At 41.2% G+C, this 25,412-nt stretch overlaps 2 protein-coding genes across 4 annotated transcripts in view; both read right to left on the bottom strand.

Moving 5' to 3' along the window:
- Positions 1-1,006: 1,006 nt before the first annotated feature.
- LOC129121954 (ciliary microtubule associated protein 1A-like) lies at positions 1,007-4,100 on the bottom strand. Its single transcript, XM_054635493.2, has 6 exons — positions 2,925-4,100; positions 2,609-2,809; positions 2,279-2,380; positions 1,805-1,926; positions 1,246-1,383; positions 1,007-1,135 (listed from the first exon to the last, which is right to left on the bottom strand). The coding sequence occupies exons 1-6, from the start codon at positions 3,028-3,030 to the stop codon at positions 1,040-1,042; spliced, it is 765 nt and encodes a 254-aa protein (XP_054491468.2). The 5' UTR covers positions 3,031-4,100; the 3' UTR covers positions 1,007-1,039.
- A 7-nt stretch (positions 4,101-4,107) lies between these two features.
- Positions 4,108-25,412, bottom strand: part of LOC129121953 (ciliary microtubule associated protein 1A-like) — a 111,929-nt gene continuing 90,624 nt past the window's right edge. The window contains exons 2-12 of one of the 3 annotated variants that reach the window (XM_077180372.1): positions 23,965-24,160; positions 17,602-17,664; positions 10,031-10,144; positions 9,709-9,821; positions 9,013-9,304; positions 6,926-7,111; positions 6,610-6,810; positions 6,291-6,392; positions 5,817-5,938; positions 5,258-5,395; positions 4,108-5,157 (exon numbers count right to left, since the gene is read on the bottom strand). In XM_077180372.1, coding sequence (XP_077036487.1) covers positions 5,062-5,157; positions 5,258-5,395; positions 5,817-5,938; positions 6,291-6,392; positions 6,610-6,810; positions 6,926-7,031 — 765 coding nt within the window. In that variant the 5' untranslated portion in view covers positions 7,032-7,111; positions 9,013-9,304; positions 9,709-9,821; ... (1 more) ...; positions 17,602-17,664; positions 23,965-24,160 and the 3' untranslated portion in view covers positions 4,108-5,061. The other 2 variants (XM_077180371.1, XM_077180370.1) reach the window with 2 other exon arrangements.

Here is a 25,412-nt window from a genome sequence, read left to right as displayed (position 1 = left end):
TCTACCGATTGGAATCCTTGATAGTCAAATTAGGTTGGGAAGGGAAGGGTTTTCCAAGCACACTAACTGGTGCTCATGACAATTTTGATAGCTTCTTGAACAAGGCATATGATACCAGTCAACTTCTTGATAAGGTTTCTCTGACTGAATTCTTTAAAAACAGCACACCTAACATTCCTATAACATATGCTTCAGGGCTTTCTACTTGTAATCATAGTAACACTTTTGTCTTTTTTATTATTAAATTATTTTATCAGTGTATTTGTGAGAGGCTGAGTAGGCTGAAGTGCAGGCCACAGAGCTGAGAGAGGCCCCTGCCTTGGAGCACCTGAAAAAGCTGCCCACTCCAACCATTCCCACCCTGTTCCCCAGCAATCAGGGGATTTTTGTATCCTTTTGGCATCACCACTTAGCCAGAGATGAGCAACAGGCTCCCCAGGAGCACAGTAGAGTCCCATCACTGGCCACAATCAAGTTTGCGGTTGGCTAGGTGCTGGCTAGTCTCTTCCAGGCTGCCTCTCCCGCACGAGGGCTGGATGAGGTCACCTTCCAAGGTCCCTTCCTGCCTGGGCTGTTGCAGGATTCTATGGTGATTCCATTTTCAGACTGGGAATAATGGTTCTTTCTCCTTAGCTCTCAGTGGTCTGGGAACTTGCCTGTGGAAATGAGCCCCTCCCTGCCTGTGACAAGAGAGGATGCAGGGCAGATGTGTTTCTGGGCACACCTTGGGCAGATGCCACCTGTGTGCACCGAGATGGGCTTTGTCCTTGAGGCCAGCATGGGCCATGGGGCGAGAGTGTGCAAGGCAGGGCTGGAAAGCTTTCACAGTGTTTTGCTCTGGTTAGGTGAAATGGTGGTGTTGGAGATATCAGCGTGGCTCACACTGTTACCTCACTGCTCTCCCCTCACCCCTATCCTGCCATGTTTTGACTGAGGCATAGACATGAGACAGTGAAGCCAGTGGTCTACATCAACTCACACTTTACCCCACCCTGCTGCAAAGGAGGAACAGAAAAAAGATCTCTTCAGGTGTCCGTCTTTAATCAACATGTGTTGCAGGTATTAAAGAACCTTTGTAGATAGAATGTCGCAGTCCAAAACTGTAAGCAGGATCCCGGGCCTTGGTTACTGACAACTGGAAGAGGAAATTGGGAAGAAAAGACGTGAAGATAATTCCTCACTCTCCAGAGTTGTCCTCAAGTTAAGGTTGTGCAGCATAACACATTGATGGGCTGACTGCCTTACCTTTCCCAGGGTGTATTCTGCTGGACCTGGAAACGCTCCCTTTCCAGGAAGTTTGGTTTTTAGTCCCATTGAGAACTTGGGAGCCCTGGTTTTGTAGACATCCAGATCCACCTTGGCAAATGCCGCAGGACCTGGCGTCTGCAAGAGAAGCAATGAGGTTGGTGGGTACAAGAGGCAGTGTGGATTCTTGCTGGGTGTCCATGAGTACTGTGCTGCTTTAGGTGGCTGGCCAGAGGAGTAGTGTGGGAGGCCTGGAGCCTTGGGAATGAGGGCTCCTTGGGAAGAGAGGTAGATTTCCCAGAGGATGAGGGGCGATTATTGCCATTAATGCCAGTGAGCTGTACTGTGCCAAAGCTGCAGGTGTGGAAAAATGGGGGGGGTTCAGGTGTCAGTGTTACTGGTAATAGCAGAGCCAGAGGCCCTGTGGCTTCTTGTGCTTTGCTGCAGGTGCAGGGAAGCGTGTGTTATGTGGGGATACGGCAGGCTCTGGGGCCCTTGTGCCCTAAGCAGAGCAGCTGCACTTCTGCTGCTGCTGTTAGAGAACAGAAGCACAGCTCACCTTTGCCACATCTTGAAAGCAGCTTTGGTATTGACTCTTCCCCTTCATAGAGTAGCATGGTTGAGCATGAGTGTATGCTGTGTTGGGTCCTAGAATCCTAGGTAAGGTGTAGGTGCCAGGACCTGGAAATGGAATAGGAAGACAGCATAGGTCAGTCCTGTGGGAAAGGGTGCAATGCCTGGGTGGAAGAGAGTCAGCGTGCCAAGCTGGCTGTGAGGAGCAGGAAGGGTATCCTGCCCCTCATGCCAATGCCTGTGGCTTTTGTTGCATGTGGTGTGCCTTGGCTGTTTGAAAGCAGAGGTGCCGGTTCTTCTGTGAGATGGGAGAAGTTGGTGCTGTGGAACGGCAAAAAGCTTGTTGAGCAGACACTGCGTCTTGCTGCCCAGGCTTTTTGCTAGGCCTGTTGAAGAAGCTGCAGATGCTCCCTGGAGGACACACAGGCTGTAAGAGTGTCTGTTTCCCCGAGTTCCATACCTGGTGTTCGGAAACCTTTTAAGTCCTTGGGTCGGGATGTCAGGCTATTCGCCGGTGCGGTATGGAAGACATGTTTGTTTGCAAGATCCGTGGTGTAGTCACCTGGGACAGAGAAGGAGACAAGAAAAGTGAAGATGGAAGCCTAACTGCAAGCCACAGAGGAGAAGTCAGGAGGAGGTGGAGGAGGTGCTCAGTCTTGCTTTTTTTCTGTCTGGAACTCTCTGAAGCCCATTCAGGGCGTGAGCAGAGGGCTCTGTGCCCCAGTGGTACAGGGCAACAGTAAGGCCTGATTGTCTGGCCTGGATGAAGGGCTGCAGAAATGCTACTCACTGGGTCCAGGGGTGGCCAAAATCTTGCTCTTGGGACGTGCTGTGACAAGTGCTGATGGAGCCACCTGCTTCCCAGTCTTGGTGATGGATGATTCAATGAAGTACCGAGGACCTGGTGAGCAGGTTGCTGTGGAGGGAGCATTGCTGCCTCGAAATGAGTATGCAGGGGCTCTGTCTTTCGTGGGATCATGAGCCATATGACCTGGGAAGAAAAGCCTGTGAAAGGGCCTGTGCCTGCTCTTAGAGTGGTGAAAGGAGGTTCCTAAGTGGAAGCAAGCGCTGTGCTGTGCTATCATGTCCCCTGATAGTTGGTTTACCTGTTGTCCCAGGGAGCCAGTACTTGGGACCTGGGGTGCTGAATTCTGCAAGGATTGGGCCCCGTCGGGGATGAGGTCTCCAGGTGCCGACCCAGGGTCCCTCCATGCTGGTGGCCAGAGAAACGAATGGAAAAACTGGAGAGCTACCAAAGGGCTTCTCTGACACAGCGCTGGTACAAAGCTTTCCTGTAGCCCAGAGCAGGAGGAAAGCAAACTAGCATCACGAGAGAAAGTGCAGAAAAGTGAAGAGCAGCAAGGACTAGCAGATGGAAGAGAAGGAGGAATGGGGAGAAGCGGCAAGTTAGAAGCAAAAGATGTAGCAAAAACTCCTGCTGTGCCCTCAGGCAGCAATTGTTGGCGTAGAACGCAGCGCTGGCCTGGCTGGGGCTAGCCTCCGGCGCGTCTACACATGAATTTGCTCAGCTGGAGTGTGGTGTTGACTGGGTGATGTGCAGGGAGGGACGCCAGCCCCTCGGTGACATCATAATCCATTGCTAGGTGGATCCATCATCATTGACATACATCACCAGGTGACATCCCAAAGTCACCCAGTGATGGGCAAAGCCCACTGTGATGTTGAGACCCTTAAGCTGTTGGTGCTGCAGTGCTGCCCTATTGCCTGCAGGGCTCCTCTGGGGCTGGGCATGGGCCTGCCATGGAACTGGCTCAGTCTGGTGTGGGGCAGCCCCAGTTTGTCCTCACACAGAGCTGCTTTTCTCCCCATGTTCCCAGAGACCCAGCACAGCCCTTTCTAGTCCAGTGGTGCCTGAGCACAGGGCTTTTTTCACCAAACAGTGTGAAATACACTTATCCAAAACCAATTTGTTGTGACCAAGGAGACACTTCTGTATTTCAGTGCCAGGAAAAAGGGGGATTACTCCTCCAAATTTGTTCTGATTTGCAAACAAAATTCATCCATTTTATATGCTTTTTCTGCTGTGTCATTTTTACATCAGTTCTTTTCCATAGTATGCATCATCTGCCCATTCTCAAGTGTAACCTTTACAATGACTGGTTTCGCTAGTTATATAACTACAATAATATTCCTACCCTAAGACTATAATTGGCCATATCTACTGAGATCTACCGATTGGAATCCTTGATAGTCAAATTAGGTTGGGAAGGGAAGGGTTTTCCAAGCACACTAACTGGTGCTCATGACAATTTCGATAGCTTCTTGAACAAGGCATATGATACCAGTCAACTTCTTGATAAGGTTTCTCTGACTGAATTCTTTAAAAACAGCACACCTAACATTCCTATAACATATGCTTCAGGGCTTTCTACTTGTAATCATAGTAACACTTTTGTCTTTTTTATTATTAAATTATTTTATCAGTGTATTTGTGAGAGGCTGAGTAGGCTGAAGTGCAGGCCACAGAGCTGAGAGAGGCCCCTGCCTTGGAGCACCTGAAAAAGCTGCCCACTCCAACCATTCCCACCCTGTTCCCCAGCAATCAGGGGATTTTTGTATCCTTTTGGCATCACCACTTAGCCAGAGAGGAGCAACAGGCTCCCCAGGAGCACAGTAGAGTCCCATCAATGGCCACAATCAAGTTTGCGGTTGGCTAGGTGCTGGCTAGTCTCTTCCAGGCTGCCTCTCCCGCATGAGGGCTGGATGAGGTCACCTTCCAAGGTCCCTTCCTGCCTGGGCTGTTGCAGGATTCTATGGTGATTCCATTTTCAGACTGGGAATAATGGTTCTTTCTCCATAGCTCTCAGTGGTCTGGGGACTTGCCTGTGGAAATGAGCCCCTCCCTGCCTGTGACAAGAGAGGATGCAGGGCAGATGTGTTTCTGGGCACACCTTGGGCAGATGCCACCTGTGTGCACTGAGATGGGCTTTGTCCTTGAGGCCAGCATGGGCCATGGGGCGAGAGTGTGCAAGGCAGGGCTGGAAAGCTTTCACAGTGTTTTGCTCTGGTTAGGTGAAATGGTGGTGTTGGAGATATCAGCGTGGCTCACGCTGTTACCTCACTGCTCTCCCCTCACCCTCATCCTGCCATGTTTTGACTGAGGCATAGACATGAGACAGTGAAGCCAGTGGTCTACACCAACTTTACCCCACCCTGCTGCACACTTTACCCCACCCTGCTGCAAAGGAGGAACAGAAAAAAGATCTCTTCAGGTGTCCATCTTTAATCAACATGTGTTGCAGGTATTAAAGAAGCTTTGTAGATAGAATGTCGCAGTCCAAAACTGTAAGCAGGATCCCGGGCCTTGATCAGTGCAACCTGGAAGGGGAAGAAAAGACGTGAAGATAGTGCCTCATTCTCTAGTTATCCTCAAGTTAAGGTTGTGCAGCATAACATAAGGGTACACAGGCTGTCTTACCTTTCCTGTGTTGTAGTCTGCAGGACCTGGAAACCGATCCTTGCCAGCCAGTTTGGTTTTTAGTCCCATTGAGAATTTGGGAGCCCTGGTTTTGTAGACATCCAGATCCACCTTGGCAAATGCCGCAGGACCTGGCGTCTGCAAGAGAAGCAATGAGGTTGGTGGGTACAAGAGGCAGTGTGGATTCTTGCTGGGTGTCCATGAGTACTGTGCTGCTTTAGGTGGCTGGCCAGAGGAGTAGTGTGGGAGGCCTGGAGCCTTGGGAATGAGGGCTCCTTGGGAAGAGAGGTAGATTTCCCAGAGGATGAGGGGAGATTATTGCCATTAATGCCAGTGAGCTGTACTGTGCCAAAGCTGCAGGTGTGGAAAAATGGGGGGGGTTCTGGTGTCAGTGTTACTGGTAATAGCAGAGCCAGAGGCCCTGTGGCTTCTTGTGCTTTGCTGCAGGTGCAGGGAAGCGTGTGTTATGTGGGGATACGGCAGGCTCTGGGGCCCTTGTGCCCTAAGCAGAGCAGCTGCACTTCTGCTGCTGCTGTTAGAGAACAGAAGCACAGCTCACCTTTGCCACATCTTGAAAGCAGCTTTGGTATTGACTCTTCCCCTTCATAGAGTAGCATGGTTGAGCATGAGTGTATGCTGTGTTGGGTCCTAGAATCCTAGGTAAGGTGTAGGTGCCAGGACCTGGAAATGGAATAGGAAGACAGCATAGGTCAGTCCTGTGGGAAAGGGTGCAGTGCCTGGGTGGAAGAGAGTCAGCGTGCCAAGCTGGCTGTGAGGAGCAGGAAGGGTATCCTGCCCCTCATGCCAATGCCTGTGGCTTTTGTTGCATGTGGTGTGCCTTGGCTCTTTCAACCCGGAGGTGCCGGTTCTTCTGTGAGATGGGAGAAGTTGGTGCTGTGGAACGGCAAAAAGCTTGTTGAGCAGACACTGCGTCTTGCTGCCCAGGCTTTTTGCTAGGCCTGTTGAAGAAGCTGCAGATGCTCCCTGGAGGGTACACAGGCTGTAAGAGTGTCTGTTTCCCCAAGTTCCATACCTGGTGTTCGGAACCTTTTAAGGTCGTTGGGCCGGAACACCATGTGATTGGACGGTGCAGTATAGAAGACGTGTTTGTTGGCAAGTTCTGTGAGGTAATCACCTGGGAGAGAAAGAGACAAGAAAAGAAGTGAAGCTGGGAACCTAACTGCAAGCCACAGAGAAGTCAGGAGGAGGTGCTCAGTCTTGCTTTTTTTCTGTCTGGAACTCTCTGAAGCCCATTCAGGGCATGAGCAGAGGGCTTTGTGCCCCAGTGGTACAGGGCAACAGTAAGGCCTGATTGTCTGGCCTGGATGAAGGGCTGCAGAAATGCTACTCACTGGGTCCAGGGGTGACCTCAATCTTGCTCTTGCTACGTCCCATCATAAGTGCTGATGGTGGCATATACTTCCCAGTCTTGGTGATGGATGGATGGATGAAGTACCGAGGACCTGGTGAGCAGCTGTCTGTGGAGGGAGCTTTGGTCCCACGAAATGAGTATGCAGGGGCTCTGTCTTTCGTGGGATCATGAGCTATATGACCTGGGAAGAAAAGCCTGTGAAAGGGCCTGTGCCTGCTCTTAGAGTGGTGAAAGGAGGTTCCTAAGTGGAAGCAAGCGCTGTGCTGTGCTATCATGTCCCCTGATAGTTGGTTTACCTGTTGTCCCAGGGAGCCAGTACTTGGGACCTGGGGTGCTGAATTCTGCAAGGATTGGGCCCCGTCGGGGATGAGGTCTCCAGGTGCCAACCCAGGGTCCTGCCATGCTGGTGGCCAGAGAAACGAATGGAAAAACTGGAGAGCTACCAAAGGGCTTCTCTGACACAGCGCTGGTACAAAGCTTTCCTGTAGCCCAGAGCAGGAGGAAAGCAAACTAGCATCACGAGAGAAAGTGTAGAAAAGTGAAGAGCAACAAGGACTAGCAGATGGAAGAGAAGGAGGAATGGGGAGAAGCAGCAAGTTAGAAGCAAAAGTTGCAGTAAGAGCTCCCTGCTGTGCCCTCAGGCAGTGATTGTTTGCCAGGCCAGCAGCAGTGGAGAAGCGCAGCGCTGGCCTGGCTGGGTGGTAGCCTCCAGTGCGTCTGCACGCAAACTTGGTCAGTTGGAGTGTGGTGTTGACTGGGTGATGTGCAGGGAGGGACGCCAGCCCCTCGGTGACATCATAATCCATTGCTAGGTGGATCCATCATCATTGACATACATCACCAGGTGACATCCCAAAGTCACCCAGTGATTGGCAAAGCCCACTGTGATGTTGAGACCCTTAAGCTGTTGGTGCTGTAGCGCTGCCCTATTGCCTGCAGGGCTCCTCTGGGGCTGGGCATGGGCCTGCCATGGAACTGGCTCAGTCTGGTGTGGGGCAGCCCCAGTTTGTCCTCACACAGAGCTGCTTTTGTCCCCATGTTCCCAGAGACCCAGCACAACCCTTTCTAGTCCAGTGGTGCCTGAGCATAGAGCATTTGTCCAATGGGTTGTGTCTGCCTGAACTGCTTGCTGTAGAGCTGGGATAGCTGACAGAGGCTTTTGCCTCAACGCGTCTTTGAGAGCTGCCTACTCTAATTCTCAACCCGCAGGGTTGAGATTCTAGGGTAGAATCCTTTTGACAACTTCTTAGCCAGAGGGGAAAAAAACAACCTCCCCAAGAACCAGAAGAATTAAACAGGCTTTGTCTCAAAGTTCTCCCTTGTCTTGCTTTGGCTTTTCCATTAACTGCTGGTCTGGCAGGAAAGGAGTGAGAAAGCAGCTGATGTGGCTTAGCTTCTGTCCAGGCTCAATAATTGAGCTTCTAATCTTATTTAACTATAATGTAAGAATGCCCTTCTTTGGGGGTGAAAAAATGTTGTGAGTTAGCTGTAACTACCACTTACTCTACCTGCAGTCATTTACAATGGGAAATCCCCTGAAATGAGCTGGGATGTTGATAGTGTCCAATGCCCAGCTTGTGCTTTGTATCTTTTGATACTTTTCCAAGGTCTCTGTGCTCTGAGCTTACTATTAGAGGGGAGGGAGAGAGCAAAGCTATCAATAATATCAGTTGTTCTGGCCTCTCCATTTGAGGGTCCCCAGTTTCTGCATCACTCCTCAGATGCTACTGATGTCTTCAAGCAGTTTTCTCTCTTTAATACCCACTTCTCCAGGTTATTTTGGGAGTTCATGGTCAACAGGATTTTCCTAAAGCAATGTTGATGCCTCAGGAACATATGAATTCCTTCAAGGTTTCCCTGGAAGGGTTGGACAAAGTTTCATTATTCTGATTTTGCCAGTAATGTGTGAATCTCAATACCTGCACTATGAGTTCTCCTGCTAGGTTTTTCCTTCCCCAGATTTCCTGACTCTTTGTCAGTAATAACAGTCATTACCCATGCTTTGTTTAGTGACCCTTAAAGCTTTTCAGTCTCCAGGTTTTTATGGTTTGAGATCCTTATGGCTTTTCTTCCATTGCTGTGCTACATGGGCTGTGGTTAATATAGCATCAGTTAGGAAATACATTCTGAAGCATATGAATTGTGATTTGAATGGAGATGCTGTGTGTGAGGTAAAACAGTGGAGTGGCAAACCAGTTTAGAAGACATAAGAATCCTTTAACACAAGCTGATTTGTGTAGTGAAGGGCACTTAAACTTCAAAGGCACACACAGATGGAATTTTCTCCCACTGGTCAAGTACTCGTGCAGTATAACCAGCAGTTTTCATAGCACTTGCAGTCTTTGATATACTAACAAAATTGTATATGAGCTCGTTCTCTTACCTTAGGTGAAGCAGATATTGAGAAGACTGGCAGGAGTTAATACATTATCAGTGTAGCTGGCTAATCACATTTCTTGTTGGATTATTTAGAAATGCCAGCATTAGTTGATGAGTTCCAGTTCTTGTGTTCTTGGTGTCATTAACCTGAATCTTCTGCATCCATTTTTTTCCTCCTGCTTTCCTCTGTGTCCTGCATCAGTGCAAAGCTATCAAATAAGTTTGGTTTAGATGATGCTTTGGATCCCTCTGACGGCTGCTCCTCCAGACTTGGGGCATAGTTTTCACTCTGGAGACTTAAAAAAAAGCCATTCCAGTAAACAGCCTTCTTGGGTGATGGTATTTTAACTGTGAAGCCTACTGATAACAGCTACAGATAAAAGATTTTCAGTGGGTTGGAGGTGTTAAAGTTGGAGCCCAATGAGAACAGCTCCCCAGAAGCATCCCACAGAAGGAGGCATTTGCCCTGGAGCATACTGATAGCAATCCCATGAACCATCCCTTGTGGAGAACATTCAAAAAATGAAGAGGACAGCCCTCAGCCCAAAGGCTGTTTCCCAGAGCTGCCATCACTAGGCTCCAGAGCCTAGAATGAATGAAAGCTAGAAATTTATTCACATAGTCTGTGAATAGCAATAGGCAATGATTTGCAAAACAGGATAATTTACTGGCATTGAAACTGGCAGTGGGCGTAACATACCTGGCACATTTTTAATATACTTAGCATATTTTATTTCAAACTTCTTAAAAGGATATGCTATAACTGATCTGTTTTTAGTGAGAGCATGGAGTAATGTTGCTGGAAGTTGTAGCCTGTATCAACACAAAAGGATGACAGAATTAAAAGAGACCTATTAAAATGATTAAACACTTCAGTAGTAATTACTGTGTATGATATATTATTTACAAATAACTGGATACCTATACATTTTCACTGCATGTTACAAGATCTTTGTACAGTGCTCTTTAGGAAGTGACACAGTTGGCTTAATTAAAAAAAATAGCATAACAGATTTTTTTACCTGTAAGTTTCAGAGATAATTTCAGCGATGTGGAGAATCCCTGCTGTACCTGCAGCTCCCGGCAGCCAAATATCGAATTGTATGAGCTGAAGTTTATGCCACACATGATGCTTTCTTTAGACAAATAAAAGGAAAAAAATGCTAAAAATGTCAGCAATTAAGTTTGATCTGGTTTCAACTTTTGATTTTGAAAGAGATGGAGGTTTAAATATCTATAAATTGAGGGCTTTCATGTCTGTGCAGTTTCCATTTTGATTCAATTAAGGACAGAATTTGAGTCTTTACCTCTCATCAGCAAGGTCATCTTAACAATTAATTAAAATGCTTAGATAAATTTGTCTGGTTTTCTTTTTTTCTGTTCTACTCCATGGTGGACATTTATCAGTAGTGCTCCAATGCCAAGAAATACTACTCAAAAGTTTAATTACATGGAAGTGGCAAGAAGTACCCACCATGAGCATTCTTTTTGTTCAGAGAACACAGACTAGAGTTATAAGATCCTGCTGTACCTCTCTTTTTAAGAAGAATGTTAAGCATTTTCATTGACATCGATTCCACTAATGTGTTTTGTGTCAACTGTGTAAATGCACTTAGAGGTCCTGAGGCTGTCTCTATAAGCCCTTCAAAACTGTAGAACTACTGCTTCAATCTAAGGACTCATATGTGGAATGCCTGCTGTATGACAGATGCTTTTTGACATCAAAATGAAAAATAAAAGAGAAACATAAGCCCCAAATCATTAATTACATTTTTTTTCCTTAGAATATTAGATGATAACTATATGTTCATAGGAGAAATTAATTTGATCTAGCAATTAAATAAATGCCATATATTTAATAAATCCAAACCAAACCTTTAAAACAAAAATTTGAGATTGCACAGGCATCAAAATCTGTGATATCACATAACTTATGGTTTATACAATCAGGAACTGGCTTGTACAGCTCTAATCCTCCAAGAGAGCTCATGGTAAATGAGGGATAACTATGAAAACCAGCATGGGATGGGAGAATGTGTTGTATAGCAGGGCTGTGTTTCTGTGTTTCTAGCCACCCTGTACAGGTGGCTAGCCCAGAGAAAGGTGGAACTCTGGCCCCTTCCTCTCAACCCTTTATTGGGTTGAACTGAGTTGCTCTCTCAGGAAAGAAATGCATGCCAAGTACAGCTTGGCTCCAGTTTACCCCAGAGCAAGGGGATAATCCAAGGACAGATTAGGAGTCCACTGTGCAGCATCTTCATCTGGGCTTCTAGCTAGTTTATACCAAGGAAACCATTACACTAATTTTACTTCAGTTAACATTTTAACTTTAATTCTTCTGTTACCTTAGTGGGAATTTTTTTTTTATTTTCATGTAAAATAGCATAGGCTTGAAATTAAGTCTGTGATAGGTAATTTGGGATTTTTTAATAATCATAGATTTATTGATGAACTTTTCAAATAAAAAGCAGAAAAAGAATAATATCTTATAAAGTAAAGAATATTATCTAAGGGAAAAAAAATTAGTTTGCAAGGAGAATATTACCTCCTATTTTTGGAATTTCTGTAAGATTCCTGTCTCGGCTGTATTTCAAGAATCTGTCTATAGGTTGCATTCCTGAGCCTATCAGCCTTACAAATCGGTTAATAAAAGTCAATCAGTGATTGTTTAACTTGCCTGCTACTGCCTGAAGCAGAATTACAAAAGCTAAATGTGTTCAAAACTCCACCAGGAGTTTCTGTCATCTTAAAACTCCAAGTGTATGACCTCATGGCAACTAAAAAATAAATATTCCACAACAGCTTGAAGAAACTTGCAGTTACTATGCATTCATGTCAACAAAATAAGAAATCATGCTTGAGGAATAGCAATGTTTTCACTTTCTGCTCTTAGAATGATTCATTTAGAAATGGAAACTAATGGCAAAAGGATGATGAATATGAAACAACTGACAAGTAGAAACTAACAAATGCAATTAATTAGAAAATAGTAATTTGATTGCTAACTGAGGAGGTTTATAAGCAACATAGAATTGCCATGTGCATTAATCAGGTTCGCTGCAGTAGCAATTAACTCTTCAATACTAAGACTCCTCACATATTCTGAATATCCTGACTGATTTACCATGAATTTCTACATAGTCCTGATTTTGAACTTTCATTAGTGTTCATTCTTCTGTATACTCAGCTAGGGTATATTTTGTTTCATGAAGATGACTTTCAAATGCACTAATTTGTTAATGCAAATTGTTTTTCTTTCATGAAGTCACACACAATTTTCGTTAAATGTAAGGAGAAACACTCTAAGTAATTGCTATAGAAACAAATCTGCAATCAGCTTTCATTAATTTTTAAGTGAATTGGGGGTGTGATTTTTATAATGAAACAGTATTATATCTTCTTAATCCATTGCTCTAATTTGTAACTTTGACCTGAGAATTAGTGAGAATATTTTACTCATGTAATGGGAATTGGAGTTAGCAAATAAAGTGATTTTTTTTAGTTCAATCAGGAATTTTAGTTCAACTATTTTAGCAATAGTATTTTCATATGCATTTTCTTTTGAAAATAATAGCACTTCTTCTCACCAACACATGTTCTAGAATCTTTAAGATTATATAAATATAGCTTTAAGATGTAAAAATTTGGAAGAAATTCTGTATCTTGGTTGCATAACCAGAAACCTATGCGCTGTTTTCCTCAAAATCCAACAAAATTAGATGCTGACCTTAAAACTACATCACATGCTGTTCCTATTTTTCAAAGCTCATGATGGATCATGGTCTTGGGTTTAAAGGACATACATGTGAGAACATCTCAGGTTTTAGAAGAGGCATGGATCTGAACTCAGAGAAATGCTGAAGAAGTCTGTGTTGCTTTTAATGAGCATGGATTATTTAAATCTATTTAAATTTAAAAAGTTAGAGTTTAATATTAGAAAAGTGAGACTTGAATACCCACACTGCTGTGAAATTCTGCAAAATGAGGAGTCAGACTTGGGCTCTCATCATCAGTTTCCCATTGACAGGCAAAGTGATTTCCAGTCAATGTAGATTTATTTATACACATGGTTTAATTTCAGAATGCATAGTTCAATGCAAAAGGAGATTGGAACATCAATCGATTTTAGTGCAGGTTTTTTTGTTTATTTGTTTTTGTTTGGTGGGTTTTTTTAATATTTGGCTTGTTATGAGTAGGATTTTTGAAAAAAATTTTTGCAGTAAGCATCTCAGTAAGCAAAGCTCATGAAGGCTATCAAGAAATAGCCTTATACTTTGGTAGAAATAGAATATTTTCATTTCATATGGCAATCAGCCTAACTCCTCTGAAGGCCTCAGAATCAGTTCTGCTAGTTTTTCTCTTTCCTCTGGTTCATTTCTCCGGAACTTCAAGGGAGTATAACCCAAATTGGTGCTACTGGTTCATTTTCCTCTCAAGCTTTTAAAGGAAAATGTTGAGATAGGTCAGGCCATGTGCAGTCTTGTTTTATACAGTTACCAGACTTGTACCATTAGAAAATGTGGTGCATTTATTTTAAAGCATCCTTTCCACTGCAGTTGTGTGGAACAATGATCTGCTGAATTTAATTCACAGATCAAAGAGGGAGGAAATTAACCAACACAGTAAATTGATTATTTCATGGGTGACATAACCAAGGCAATGATTTATCTTAATAAAGAGCAACATCCCTCTAGTCCTTAACTGAATTCCAGCCAATGCAATAATACTCAGTTGTTAATGACTTTGATGTTGATGTGGAAAAGTGAATGACTGTATAATCACTGAAATGAGACCTCATCACAGTTGGAAATGTTTAAGCCAAATCATTTTGGACTGTGAAAAGAGCCCTGAGTGGTATAGATTGGCTGGGTCCCAGATTTTCTGCCTTAACTAAACAGGCCCTGAAAACTTTATCATACTGCCATGTCTCAGGCTGGTCTGCAATTCTGACAGCCCCAGAGAATTGCAGTTTAATGTATATGTGTGGACTCACTGCAGAAAAAGAATTCAGGATGTGCAAAACGCCATGGAGGTACGTGAAACCCACCTCACGCAGGTAACGAACTCAAACTTTGACTCCCAAGCAAGTGCAACGGCCAAAACTGGCAGAGCGGGGCAACCACGACATGCTGGTGACACTGAACAGGCCACGGGCTCGGGCTGGGGCAGCTCGGGCGCTGAACCCTGGGCAGTGTGGGCGGCGGCTCCCGGCGGAGGCACGGCCCGGCACAGGGGCTGCCCGCGGGCCGCGCCGCGCTCGGGAGCGCTCCGGGCAGCGCACGGCGCTGGATCCGCCCCGGGCGGCCGGGAGCGCCTGCCACACAGCACCCGCAATAAATACCTGTCTATCAGCAGCTGTCTTTGGGAGAGGGAACAGAAGAAAGGAAACAGGAGTCGAATAGGAAAAATTGTACTGAGAGCTTATGTTTATATCCCACATCACTAAATATGGCTCAGGAGGCTGAAATGCAGCATTAGTCATTTGTAGCAGCCTTCACCTCCCCCTTTACCCTTCCCTACGAACTCTTACAATAACAAACCGGGCTAAAATTAGATCTGCTTTATAGTACATTAATTGGATCATCATTGTCTCGGCACTGATTGAAGCTCTCACATCAGTAGGAGGGATACCCTTTACATCTAGCTTCCCTGATGCTGATGCTCAGCTCTTGGATCCAAGAGGGAAGTCAGGTCATTTTTTTTCTGCTCAGGTTTCCTTCACAACCACTCAATTCCCAGAGAAGGATTCCTAGCATTGACATTACCCCGTCCATGCCTTGTTAACTTTTCTTTTTTTAAAAAAAAAGGACAGGAAGAACACTTTGCATCCTCCTAGCCTGGCTTTGCCCCATGCACACTGTGAGAAATCAAGAGGAGATGAGGGAGGAAGATGATGGCAATTTACAAAGTATGCAAGTCCAGCTTTTCTAACCTCAGCAGAGATGCAGAGGCAGCTGCAGGTAGGTTTGGAGGAATTTCAAGAACTCACCCTATTTGAATACCACACAGCCTCCAGGCTCCAGAAACATGATACTCTGATGCTGATCATTTAAGGGAAAAAAGGGCTAAGGATTATTAAACCGCTCATCCAGGCCTGCAGCTGGGGGTGACTCAGAGTGCAGAGTTGGAAAAATGCCCATGTGGCAAGATTAGAAACTCATTTGTGTAGTTTATGTGGCCTTGCCAGGAGCCTCCGTTTTTTCCAAACCTTCAGTTTATTAACTTTAAAAGCACTCCTTTCCTGTTGGGGAGCTGGCATGGCTGCAGCCCGGCAGCTCTTTCTCCTTTTGCATTAACAACACTTAAAGGCTTTCTTTCCTTTTCAAAATCGACTGTGTGAGATCATCTGGAATTTTCAAATGTGCTCACTCTTTCTTTTCATTTCTTTCTTTGTCCCAGGGTTCAATTTAAATCCAAGTGCTTTTAAACTAACTGTATTCATCCAGCCAGCACTTTCAGGAGTATATGTTATGAAAGCAGGAAAAGAAAAGGCCTTCTTGTCATCAAAACCATAATAATTATGTGTCAAATGTAATTACTGCTCTGTGGGTAATACATCTAATACTCGGTGACAGAGTAAGCAGCCTGCAGAAGTAGAAAGTAACTGGTGGCAGGATCAAATTTGATATAAAATTAACCATCACGCTTAAATACTCTGTCTCATAAAGTTCTAACAAAAATGCAAAGGCAAGAAAAAAAGGGTTTTTTCTTCATCTAAAATTGTTAATGTGCAAAAGCTCAGTTCTCTCCACCTCCATACAATGAATCACAGCTCTTTTAAAATAAGAAACACTGCTATAAATGTGTACATTACAAGGATCACACTCTTGTGAAGGAGCTCATCTAACAGGAAGGAATTAAGTGTGGGAGTTCTCTGCTCTTAACCCATTATGTTTCCTCATTATTACCTTCACACTGCACGCTTGATTCACTCCCTAAGAAACAGGCTTTCCACATTTCCCTACCTTCTTTAAAATACACCAACTAATGAGCAGCTGGTGAAACTGACATGTGCCTGTGAATTTGAAGACTACTGAAATGTGTAGTCATATTCTGAAGGAGCAAAAAAGTGCTATGTCAGGAAACAGTATTCTAAATATGACAGCATGTGTGAGAAACTTGTCCAGTTTAAAAAATACATGTCCTCTCCTCCCAACACTCTTCTAAGTAGACTTAAGAAAATCTAATGTATTCAAAAAACACTTCAAAACGTAATGATTTGCTAATGTGAGTCTAGATCCTGAAAATAATCTTCAATAACTGTGTTTAGCAGTTATATTATGAGTAAAATTAATTAATCTAATTGTTACCTAAAGGCATAAGTTTTTTGTAGGATTGGTGTTTTTGATTGGAGCTAACATTATATATGCATGTTTCTTTACTAATTTGTGTAGGACTACATAATAGTAAAGTTAAGAAAAATAAGAATACATGAAGTGGCTCTACATTCTAGTCCTCAGTTTTACATGCTCCCGCATGATAATCAGAAAAACAGGATTTCTCTACATTTTCATTTCAGCTTTATTAACATGCTTTGATTTTCTTTACATTTGCTTTGTCTTTCTATTTCAGGAGTATTATGTTTCCTAACAGGAGTACTTAATGAAATAATAATAACATTAGAGATCTTTGAAAAGTTTTCAACATGTCTTTACATCAGAATTAATTTTTTCAATCTAAAGTTTCTTCAAAATTTGGTAACTTGAAATATTCATCAAGTAACTATTAATGGTTCATTATATAATGAAAATCCATGCATATAATTTATTACATTGGAAGCCTGATTATAGAGATCACAGTCATCCAATTAAACAACAGTGTTTAGACACAGAAGTAAATCATGTTTTTAAAAATGCAGCACTTAAAAAGGTACTCCCAAAGAAGGAACTGACCAATATTTGGTGATTTTTACATTGCAGACTTGGGGAAAAGAAACCCTGGATAATGCTTTTAAAGATTCAGTATGAGATATTTATTCTTTTCTCTCTGGGCCTATTCACCTTTTTCCACATATCAGAAACAAAACCCAGAGGGGTTTTTTTCTGGTTTGTGAACACTCCAAATGTTCTAGTAAAAACTATTTTTTAAGTTAAACCCAAAGTTTTTCTCCAATATTAGTTGTGAAAAAATAAAGGTGTCTCAGGAACTTGTTTTTGCCTACTCAACAGGCATGTTCAAATACTACTCTGCTTTGTAACAAGACTTTAGAACACATTTCACTGACCACCAGACTATATGCATGCAGACATACTTAGCAGAATTTCCTATCTGTCTCAGTGCAAGAGTGTTTGTAAAAGTTATTAGTATTACCTAGAACAGGTGGAATATAGGAAAGTATTTCCACAAATTAGCCTCAGTGTTCTCATGTGTTTATTTCCTGAAAAGATCTCACAAACCTGTCTCCTATAAATGGCTAATTGGCAGCAATTTTAATTTATGGAAAGCAGGCACTAGAAGAGCTCCACATTCAAGTTAGCAAGAGAAACTGATTGTACCATAATGAAAGAGCAGTAGTGATTAACAAGGATTATTTCTTTAAAAACAAAATGCATCCTAATGGATGAAATATTTGGTGTTTGCCTGGTACACATACCTTAGGTCTTATCCAGGGTGCTTCCTTTAAATTTCAGTAGTAATCCCAGTTCCACTGGATGCCCTGTGAAATACAAGCAGCGCTGTCTATACATATAATTATCAGCACTTGAGGAACACAGGCCCAAAAGCATTCTCTGGCTTTCTTTTGATAAATAAGATTGATGAAAAGAATGGCTCAGAACTGCCAGTTTTGGTTATGGTTTCTGAGGAATTAAGTCAACATGAAAGAAATAATGTTTTCAAACAGTATTGTTCTCTTTAGAATGATCCCCCAATTTATTGAACTGTACTCATTGGGTCCCAGGTTCAAATGCTGCTTCTGCTCATCAGTCACCACTTGTTGCTTGACCTAAACAACACATCTGTAATTTTCAACTTGAGTAGAATTAGCTCCCAAAAGAAAAAAAAGTTTCATACAATTCTGACTGACTTCTAAATTGGAAACACCTGTTAAGAGTTGTATCTTTTTCCTGACATAAATTAGTGACGAGGAGCTCATATAAGAGCTGCAGACAGAAAAATAAAATAGTACCATAAGTATTTCAAGTACAAGAAAAAGGATTGCTTCAACTGGGTAGGTATAAGAGAAAAGAATATGTGACCCCAACCTGCTGACTTCCTATAATACCAAAATAGATGCTTGATACCTCTGTTGTGTTAACCAGAAAATGACTGCCTGCAGCAAGATCAAATGTCTCATTAGCACTTATAATCGCTTCCATAAGATGAAAACAGATGAAAGAAGAAAGGATGAAATTCAAACAGTAGATTAAAAAAATGGATCCCTTTTGTTCTGTGGTGTGCCTTCTCTCTCAGATGGGCCTCCCTCATAATTAGCCTGAGTTCAGCAAAGTCATTATAAATGGAGTTCCAGAAAACCTGATCCCACTTTTCACACTGTTCATAAATACAGTGGATAGTTCTTTGTATAACCACCAGTAATTACAATAAAGCATAACATATCTTCCAGAACCAAATTTTAATATTACTGCCCTCCAAACTGATGACAGCATGTTCTCTCACTTCCATTTCTCTATGTTTTCAATGTGATAAAAAAATCTGCCTTAGAAAAGTAATGTTCTTCCAGAATTCTAGAAATCCACCTTGATTCCATCTTATCAGGGAAGTTATTACTTAATTTATTGTAATCTATGGGCTGTGATAGCCTATGAGATTGCAGTTGATGATGCATGAAGAATAATATTGATTCATATTACAGTTGCATAAATTTGATACGTGGCTAGACCTACCCACACACTGAATACATGAAGTAAGGGATAGCTACATGCAGTTGCTTGGCTACATTTAATGACTTCTGACATGTGTTCAGGAGCAGAATGCTAATAAGAATTTGTTTTTAAGAAGTGATGCTAAAGAGATGGAGGCTACTGCAGTCACTCTGCATAGTGCAACATGGTAAGGACCACCAGATTTCATCTTCCAGAAAAGATGACTGACAGACCAAAGCTTATGCCAGGTGATGCTGGGTGATGTTATTTTTCCATGCTTGTATTTCTCTTAACGGTAACATCCAATATTTAGTGGGGAAGCCAATTCTGTGACATTACTTACCAGAAAATAAAGTGCTCAGAACAGTGTGCTGTTATGAGAGAAAGTAGTTGTAAGAATCCACAATTTCTTCCCATTTAATTTGTTATGGTTTAGTAAAACACAATATATTTAGATGAGTGTAGGTACTGTTTTACTTTGTTGGTGCTTAGATTGCTGGTATTAGTTTCTATCCACAAACATAATAATTCAAATCTACTGACTTGACAATGTGAAAGTACTGTACTACTTGACAATGTGAAAGTACTGTGTATTTGGACCTAAGTGCATTAAGACCAAGAAAGACCAGAAACAGTTTGAATATTAGCATTTCCTTATAATTTTCCTGTCTTCCACTTAAAAAAAAGTCCTCAAATATCTCTGATAGGAGGATCACAAAAAAGAAGGTCTAGCAAAATCAAAATAATTTGCGTTTAAGGATAAGGCAACATGTATGAAAAAGATGGATACCTTGATTCACATGATTTCCTTGGTGATGGAGGTATTTACCTCCAGGTTCTCTAAGTCAGTATTGTTATGAATGATTTATGTACAAAATGAACTTTCAATGGGACTGCAAAGGACCTTACAGACCTTATTTATTATATACAGTGGGTAGATACTAACTTTTTGTTTCGTATTATGAACTGACCATAAGTGGATATCATCACAGGAAAGTTTGGTTTTGTCAGAGTTTTAAGAAATGACTTGTAAATTATAAAAGTCTGAGAGTGTTCTCAGTGAAGAAAAGGTTTCTGTCATATTTACATGGCCACATTTATTTTGGTGACACCAGGCAAGAACTGTCTTCTGAAGTGGACCAAAATGAAAAGTTAATGATATGTAGGATATCTTGTGGTAGTGTGAAAGTGTGTGTGTGAAAGTGACAGCATTTACTTCACTGGATACTCAATGTAAACCCAAAAATTACATATAATCTTAACTGGTCAGTATCATTTATCAGCAGCTGTGAAAAATCCCACACATTGATGAAAATGCTGCAGAAAATGCACAACAAGTTCTGTAAAAGGTTGATGTTTTGCTGTTTCCCACTTGGATTTATTGCTTCTGATTGAAGGGTGAATGTAATTCATGCTCTCCACAATGGGAAATTTTACTTTTGGTGTACTATGTTCTTCATGCTCACTTAGAAATTTCTTCCATACAAGCGATGCACTTACAGCAACTGCAAAGTCAGGCTGGAACTGCAGTGACCAGGGCTAAATTTAAGTGACAAAACTGTTGCCTCTGTTTTCCACAAAGAAGGAAATGTTGATTTTAAAAGTAATCTTCAGTTTATATCTCCCCATCTCTCACCAATATATGAATTTTCTGAAGTCTCCTTCTTTCCCTGTGCAATTCTGTAGAATTTCTTCTATCCACTTTCCTCCCATATATATAACATATATGTCTTTAATATTGAATTTGCTGTACTTATAAAACAAAGTGGAATTAAAAAATACATGCTGATTATCAAATTATTTTTCTTTTGCAATTGTCATAAAGTTTTTACTACCTCCATTTCCTGCCTTTAAAATCTTCTTCTTGATGAGAAATTGTATATGTATAATAACTAAATCAAGACAGAGATGACTATAAGGCATTAAGTATGTATCAGTTTTGCCCCTTAGTTCCACCATCTGCTGTGATACACACAGTGCACTTCCAAAAGAAAAATATTTTCTACTTTAAACTCATTATAGAACTGACAAACTTAGATAGGAAAATCATAATTCTCTACATTGTCGCTTTTGCTATTTCAACATTTACTATCAGCTGCTACTTAAATTCAGCTCATTACAAAGAGCTCAATCTTCTGCACAAAAATACACATCAGCATTCAAGCAATTTGGTTTGAAGTAAGGAGCACAAAGGACTACCAAGATATACCTTGGGTTGTAAAACCAGGGTTATCAGGTTCATAGGAAATCTGAAGTCAATTACACTTCTTAGAACGTTCTGCATCTTTCTTCAAATGCAGAAAATTAATGCAATTTCTTAAATCATGAAAATGTGTTTAATCTACAAAAGTAATAGAGATCCACAGCCGGTATGTGAGAAAAAAATTACATTTTCCCAAAAAGAACCTATGGTCTCATTTTTATGGAGACAACACCTTAACAGAACTAACAAGAAAAAAAAAAGACACTGATAAGTATGATAAAATATTACTGCCATACTCTATTTTGGTATAACAGCAATATATTACATGCACATAAAGCTAACTTAACCAGGAAGGCACATTTTCCAGACGTTCAGGAAAACAAATTCAGTTTTATAAATAGTACAATCATGAAGTCATTCAAAACAATGGACCTTTCTCTCAACTATAAAAAGCTTCTAGATATGTTTTCTAATGTATCTTTATACAATCAGGTTAAAAATGGAAAAGGAAAAATAATTTTTATTAAATGTATGCTATTCATGCTGCTTCTTTTACCTTTACAGATGTACTATATGCATAGGAAGATAAATTATAGTATTATGTGCATCATAGAGATGCACAGTGACCAAAAATGAATTATTATTAACATTTATTATATACTTTGATGAAAGCATTGGTATGACTTTTTGCATGGTGACATTCTGTGCTCTGTCTGGAATTCACCCCTCTCAAACCTTAGGAAATGCTGAAAAACATGTGGTTACTTGTCATCAAGTTTATATAACCTTGCCCTGCATGAGAACTGCAACTGCCCCCTCCAAAATAAAACAAAATAAGGAAGGGATACAGGGGTTCCCCTCCCCCTCTGCCAAATGAATACGTTTCTGTGTCCTGTCCTGGCTCCAAGAGAAGGAAGTTGGGTTCAGTTGTCAGAGTGCCAACGCTGTGGGCTCAGGAGAATAGAGCTCCCTTGCCTGTTCTTGCACTGATGTCCTGTGTGAACCTGGGTAGCTCACAGTTCCCTCCCTGCCCCTGGAAAACGAGAATAGCACTGTCCTAAAGCCAGCTGGGGCACTGAGAAATAAATACGAGGCTGCAAAATATCCAGATTGTGTGAGGGGTGGGAGCACAGGCACAGCAATAAAATTATTTCTGTTCTTCAGTTGGCTCACAGAAGTATTGCTGCACAACATACTTGGAATATACAAATACACTTTCTCTTTCGAATTATGCAGCACAGATAAAGATGTCTGATTCTAACCATTTCAACGTTTTTCTTTTCAGAAAACTGAGAATAACAAAGTCTGGGAGCTTGGCATTTTGACATCACCACCTAACATTACCCATCCATTTAACCATTATTATTAGCCTATAATAAATGTTACCTCTCTTATTACTGGAATAGCCACAGATGCTACTATTTTAGAGTATCCTAAACCTAAATATTTTTTGATCTAGGCATTTGAGATATTTTTAAAATGTATAAGGGAATAGGGAGGGTAGTGGTACTGCTTGTACATAACATATACTTGATGGTATGTGTGTTGTACAGTTCCAAGCAGAACTGCTCTACTGAACTCAGTGATCCACCTTCTGTTTTTGTGATTCTGACTTTCCTTCCACATATTCTTATTTCAATTTATTAAAAAAATTAATACCTGATTTATTTAACTGAAACATATTCCTTTAATTAAACTTGGAAATACTGTTGAGAGTGGAAATACTCTTGAGAAGAGTACTAACTGTATTTCTTTTATTAGCTTATTTATTTTTATGGGAACTTGCAAAAAGAACAAAAAAGCTACCTAACAACCATTTGAAATGAAATCACTTAGTCTTCATGGAAAAGTGTTTTCCTGTAAATATTTGATTCTCCATTTACCCACCACATGTCCAGTAAAAACAAGGGATGGAAAGTGGCCATTTCAGTGACCTTGTGTCCCTCCCTTAGAGGAAGACAGCTGACAGGTAGATATATGAACAGTTTGTTATTGCAGATTCCAGATCTTGTGATTATCTCTGACTCAACTTCTGGGGTTTTATCTGGAATTCCTGTGGCAGGTCAACTTGTGTACTACTCCTTGTCTTTACCTTGTAGCGACCTTAGGTTAAAAATACACCTTACAATAATACATAACAGTTTCCAAAGTTACTGTTTGAGTTGAAATAATGATGGCAAGCTCCAGACTTAGAATGATCCAAAAGATATGTCTCAAAATGTAGACTCCAGTTTATCTATCTGTGAAGATGTTATCATTATGAGTTTATCTATACTTTTTTGGTTTAGTTTTCAGCTTTACTTGATGCAATAGATACAGTACATAATTGCCATTCATTTTCTTAATGAATAAACCATATCAATTTTATCATCTTTCAGCATATTATGTGATACTGCCAGATGGCATATTTTTAAAATATCTTGTTAGAATTGCTTGGGACTTATTTGATGAGGAAAGATAAGTATTTACATCTAAATCTCTTTCATATGTTTAAAATATATGTCTATATTTATTCATTGTAAAATAAGAAAAAAAATAACTTATGAATCAGTGTCACTAAAGTTTATAAAGTAAACTAAGTTCCTCTGGTGAATATTTTGAAGAGTGGCACACATTGGCAAATTTTGTCAAAATCTTTTTGCTCTTTCATCCAATATCAGGGTATATTTCCTTGCCTCCCCCATATAAATTTCAAATTCTACTATGTCATGTCCTTTGCTAATATTTTTTGCTACATTAGGCCTCTTCAAAAACTTTATTATTTTCCTCATCAACAGCCAAAAAAAAAAAAAAAAAGTGAACTTTTAATCTTTGAGGGCTATGGATTTCTCATTTTTGAATACATCCTAGTAACCTAGGATAAGGTCATCTCTAGCCTTTCTTACAGCAAAAAAATAAATGCTTTTTATCCCTCTTTCCCATTACTCACTTCTTCCTGTAGACAGCATAGATGTTCTCGCAGAGATTTGCTGACATTTTCCTTCCTTCTTATTAATCTCTATCTTCTGAGCCCTTGCTATAGCACACCTATCATTCTCAGGGTAGCGTTGCAGGATTTCTCCAATTTCCTGTGGGAATATCTTTCTAGCAAGACGCAGAAGCCAGGAGAGAATTGTGACAATGCGCTATAAAGTGAACAATGCACATGTTATTGGAGGACTAAGGGAAGAACAGGGGTTCTGAACAGGACAAGGGTTCTGCTATTTTTGCTCATGTCTCAACACAAGATTAGCCTCTCCTGCACGTAAACACAGGAAAACAGAACATCTTCTCCTTCAAACTTGGACTTCAAAATGCAAGTTAGAGCAGAAACCTAAATTTGGGTGGTTTTCCATGACTCACTCCTATCCCTGTGCTATGATTTATTGTTTCTCAGTAGTATTGGCTCACTGGGATTTCCTCAAAGGTGCACAAGTACCAAGAAATACAGCAAAATGAATGGATCTGAAAAACAAGATATAGAATTTCATTACAGATTGAATTTATAACACAGAAATATATATTTTTTAATTTTTTACAGTTACAGTGGTACAATCACTACAAGGTACAACCTTTCTAACCAGGCTTGGATAAAAGAAACAAGAAGGAAATACATAAGGGGTCTTTGCTTTGACAAAGGCACGTGGAGGTATCTGTTGAGTAGATCTCTACTGTTTTAGATACTCTGCAGTTTCAAGCTTGCCTCCAGCCACCACTCCAGAAGTAGTCAATATTCCCATATGTCTTGCAGCACATGTTCTGTCTCCACATGAATATCCCAGGTACCTCAGAATATTTGCGATGACACCAGATGTTTGACTTGGACACTGGGGACCACCCTTCACACCTGCATGCTGGGAGCCTAATAGATAGATACACTACAAGCCCCTCTTACTGTGCAGGCAATGTACACCCAACTTCAATTCAGTGTTTTCATGCTCCTCTCTTGGCTTTTGATGAAGACACTGTCAGAGGACAAAAGAATAATTCCCTCTCTGCAAAGCTTTAGACCAATACCCTTTATCTTCTCAGGTTAGGAACATGATGATGAGAAGATGAAATGCACGTTAAAGCAGCAATGCTTTGCAAATGGATATGGAGAAGGTGAGATCCATGCTCCTTAAACCAGCACTTCCCTTCATTGCTTCCTGTTTTCTCAGCTGCCAAAGAGGACTTATTTTTTAACTCCTCCCCGTTTTCCATATGCCTGTGCATTACGCTATCTATAGGGCAACAAATTTGAAGTGCATACAAAGAATTAACATATTTAATTCTTAGAAAATATTAATGTAACAATTCTTTGTTTGATTTAGAAAAGTGCTTATAGCCAAAGTGGCTATATAATATATGGTGGCTATAATTGTACCAGTTGTTATAATTATACCAATTACTAGCTCT

Source organism: Agelaius phoeniceus, chromosome 6 (assembly GCF_051311805.1).
Source record: "Agelaius phoeniceus isolate bAgePho1 chromosome 6, bAgePho1.hap1, whole genome shotgun sequence".
NCBI classification, from domain to species: Eukaryota; Metazoa; Chordata; class Aves; order Passeriformes; family Icteridae; genus Agelaius; species Agelaius phoeniceus.
Note: the sequence above shows the minus strand (reverse complement) of the source record. Positions and strands in the feature narration are given on the sequence as shown.

Coding starts and splice junctions, on each gene's coding strand:
- LOC129121954 (XM_054635493.2), bottom strand. CDS start 3,030: ATGGAGGGACCCTGGGTCGGCACCTGGAGACCTCATCCCCGACGGGGC. Junction 2,381..2,608: donor TTTGGCCACCCCTGGACCCA/GTGAGTAGCATT, acceptor TCTCTGTCCCAG/GTGACTACACCACGGATCTT. Junction 1,927..2,278: donor AAAAGGTTTCCGAACACCAG/GTATGGAACTCG, acceptor TTCCATTTCCAG/GTCCTGGCACCTACACCTTA.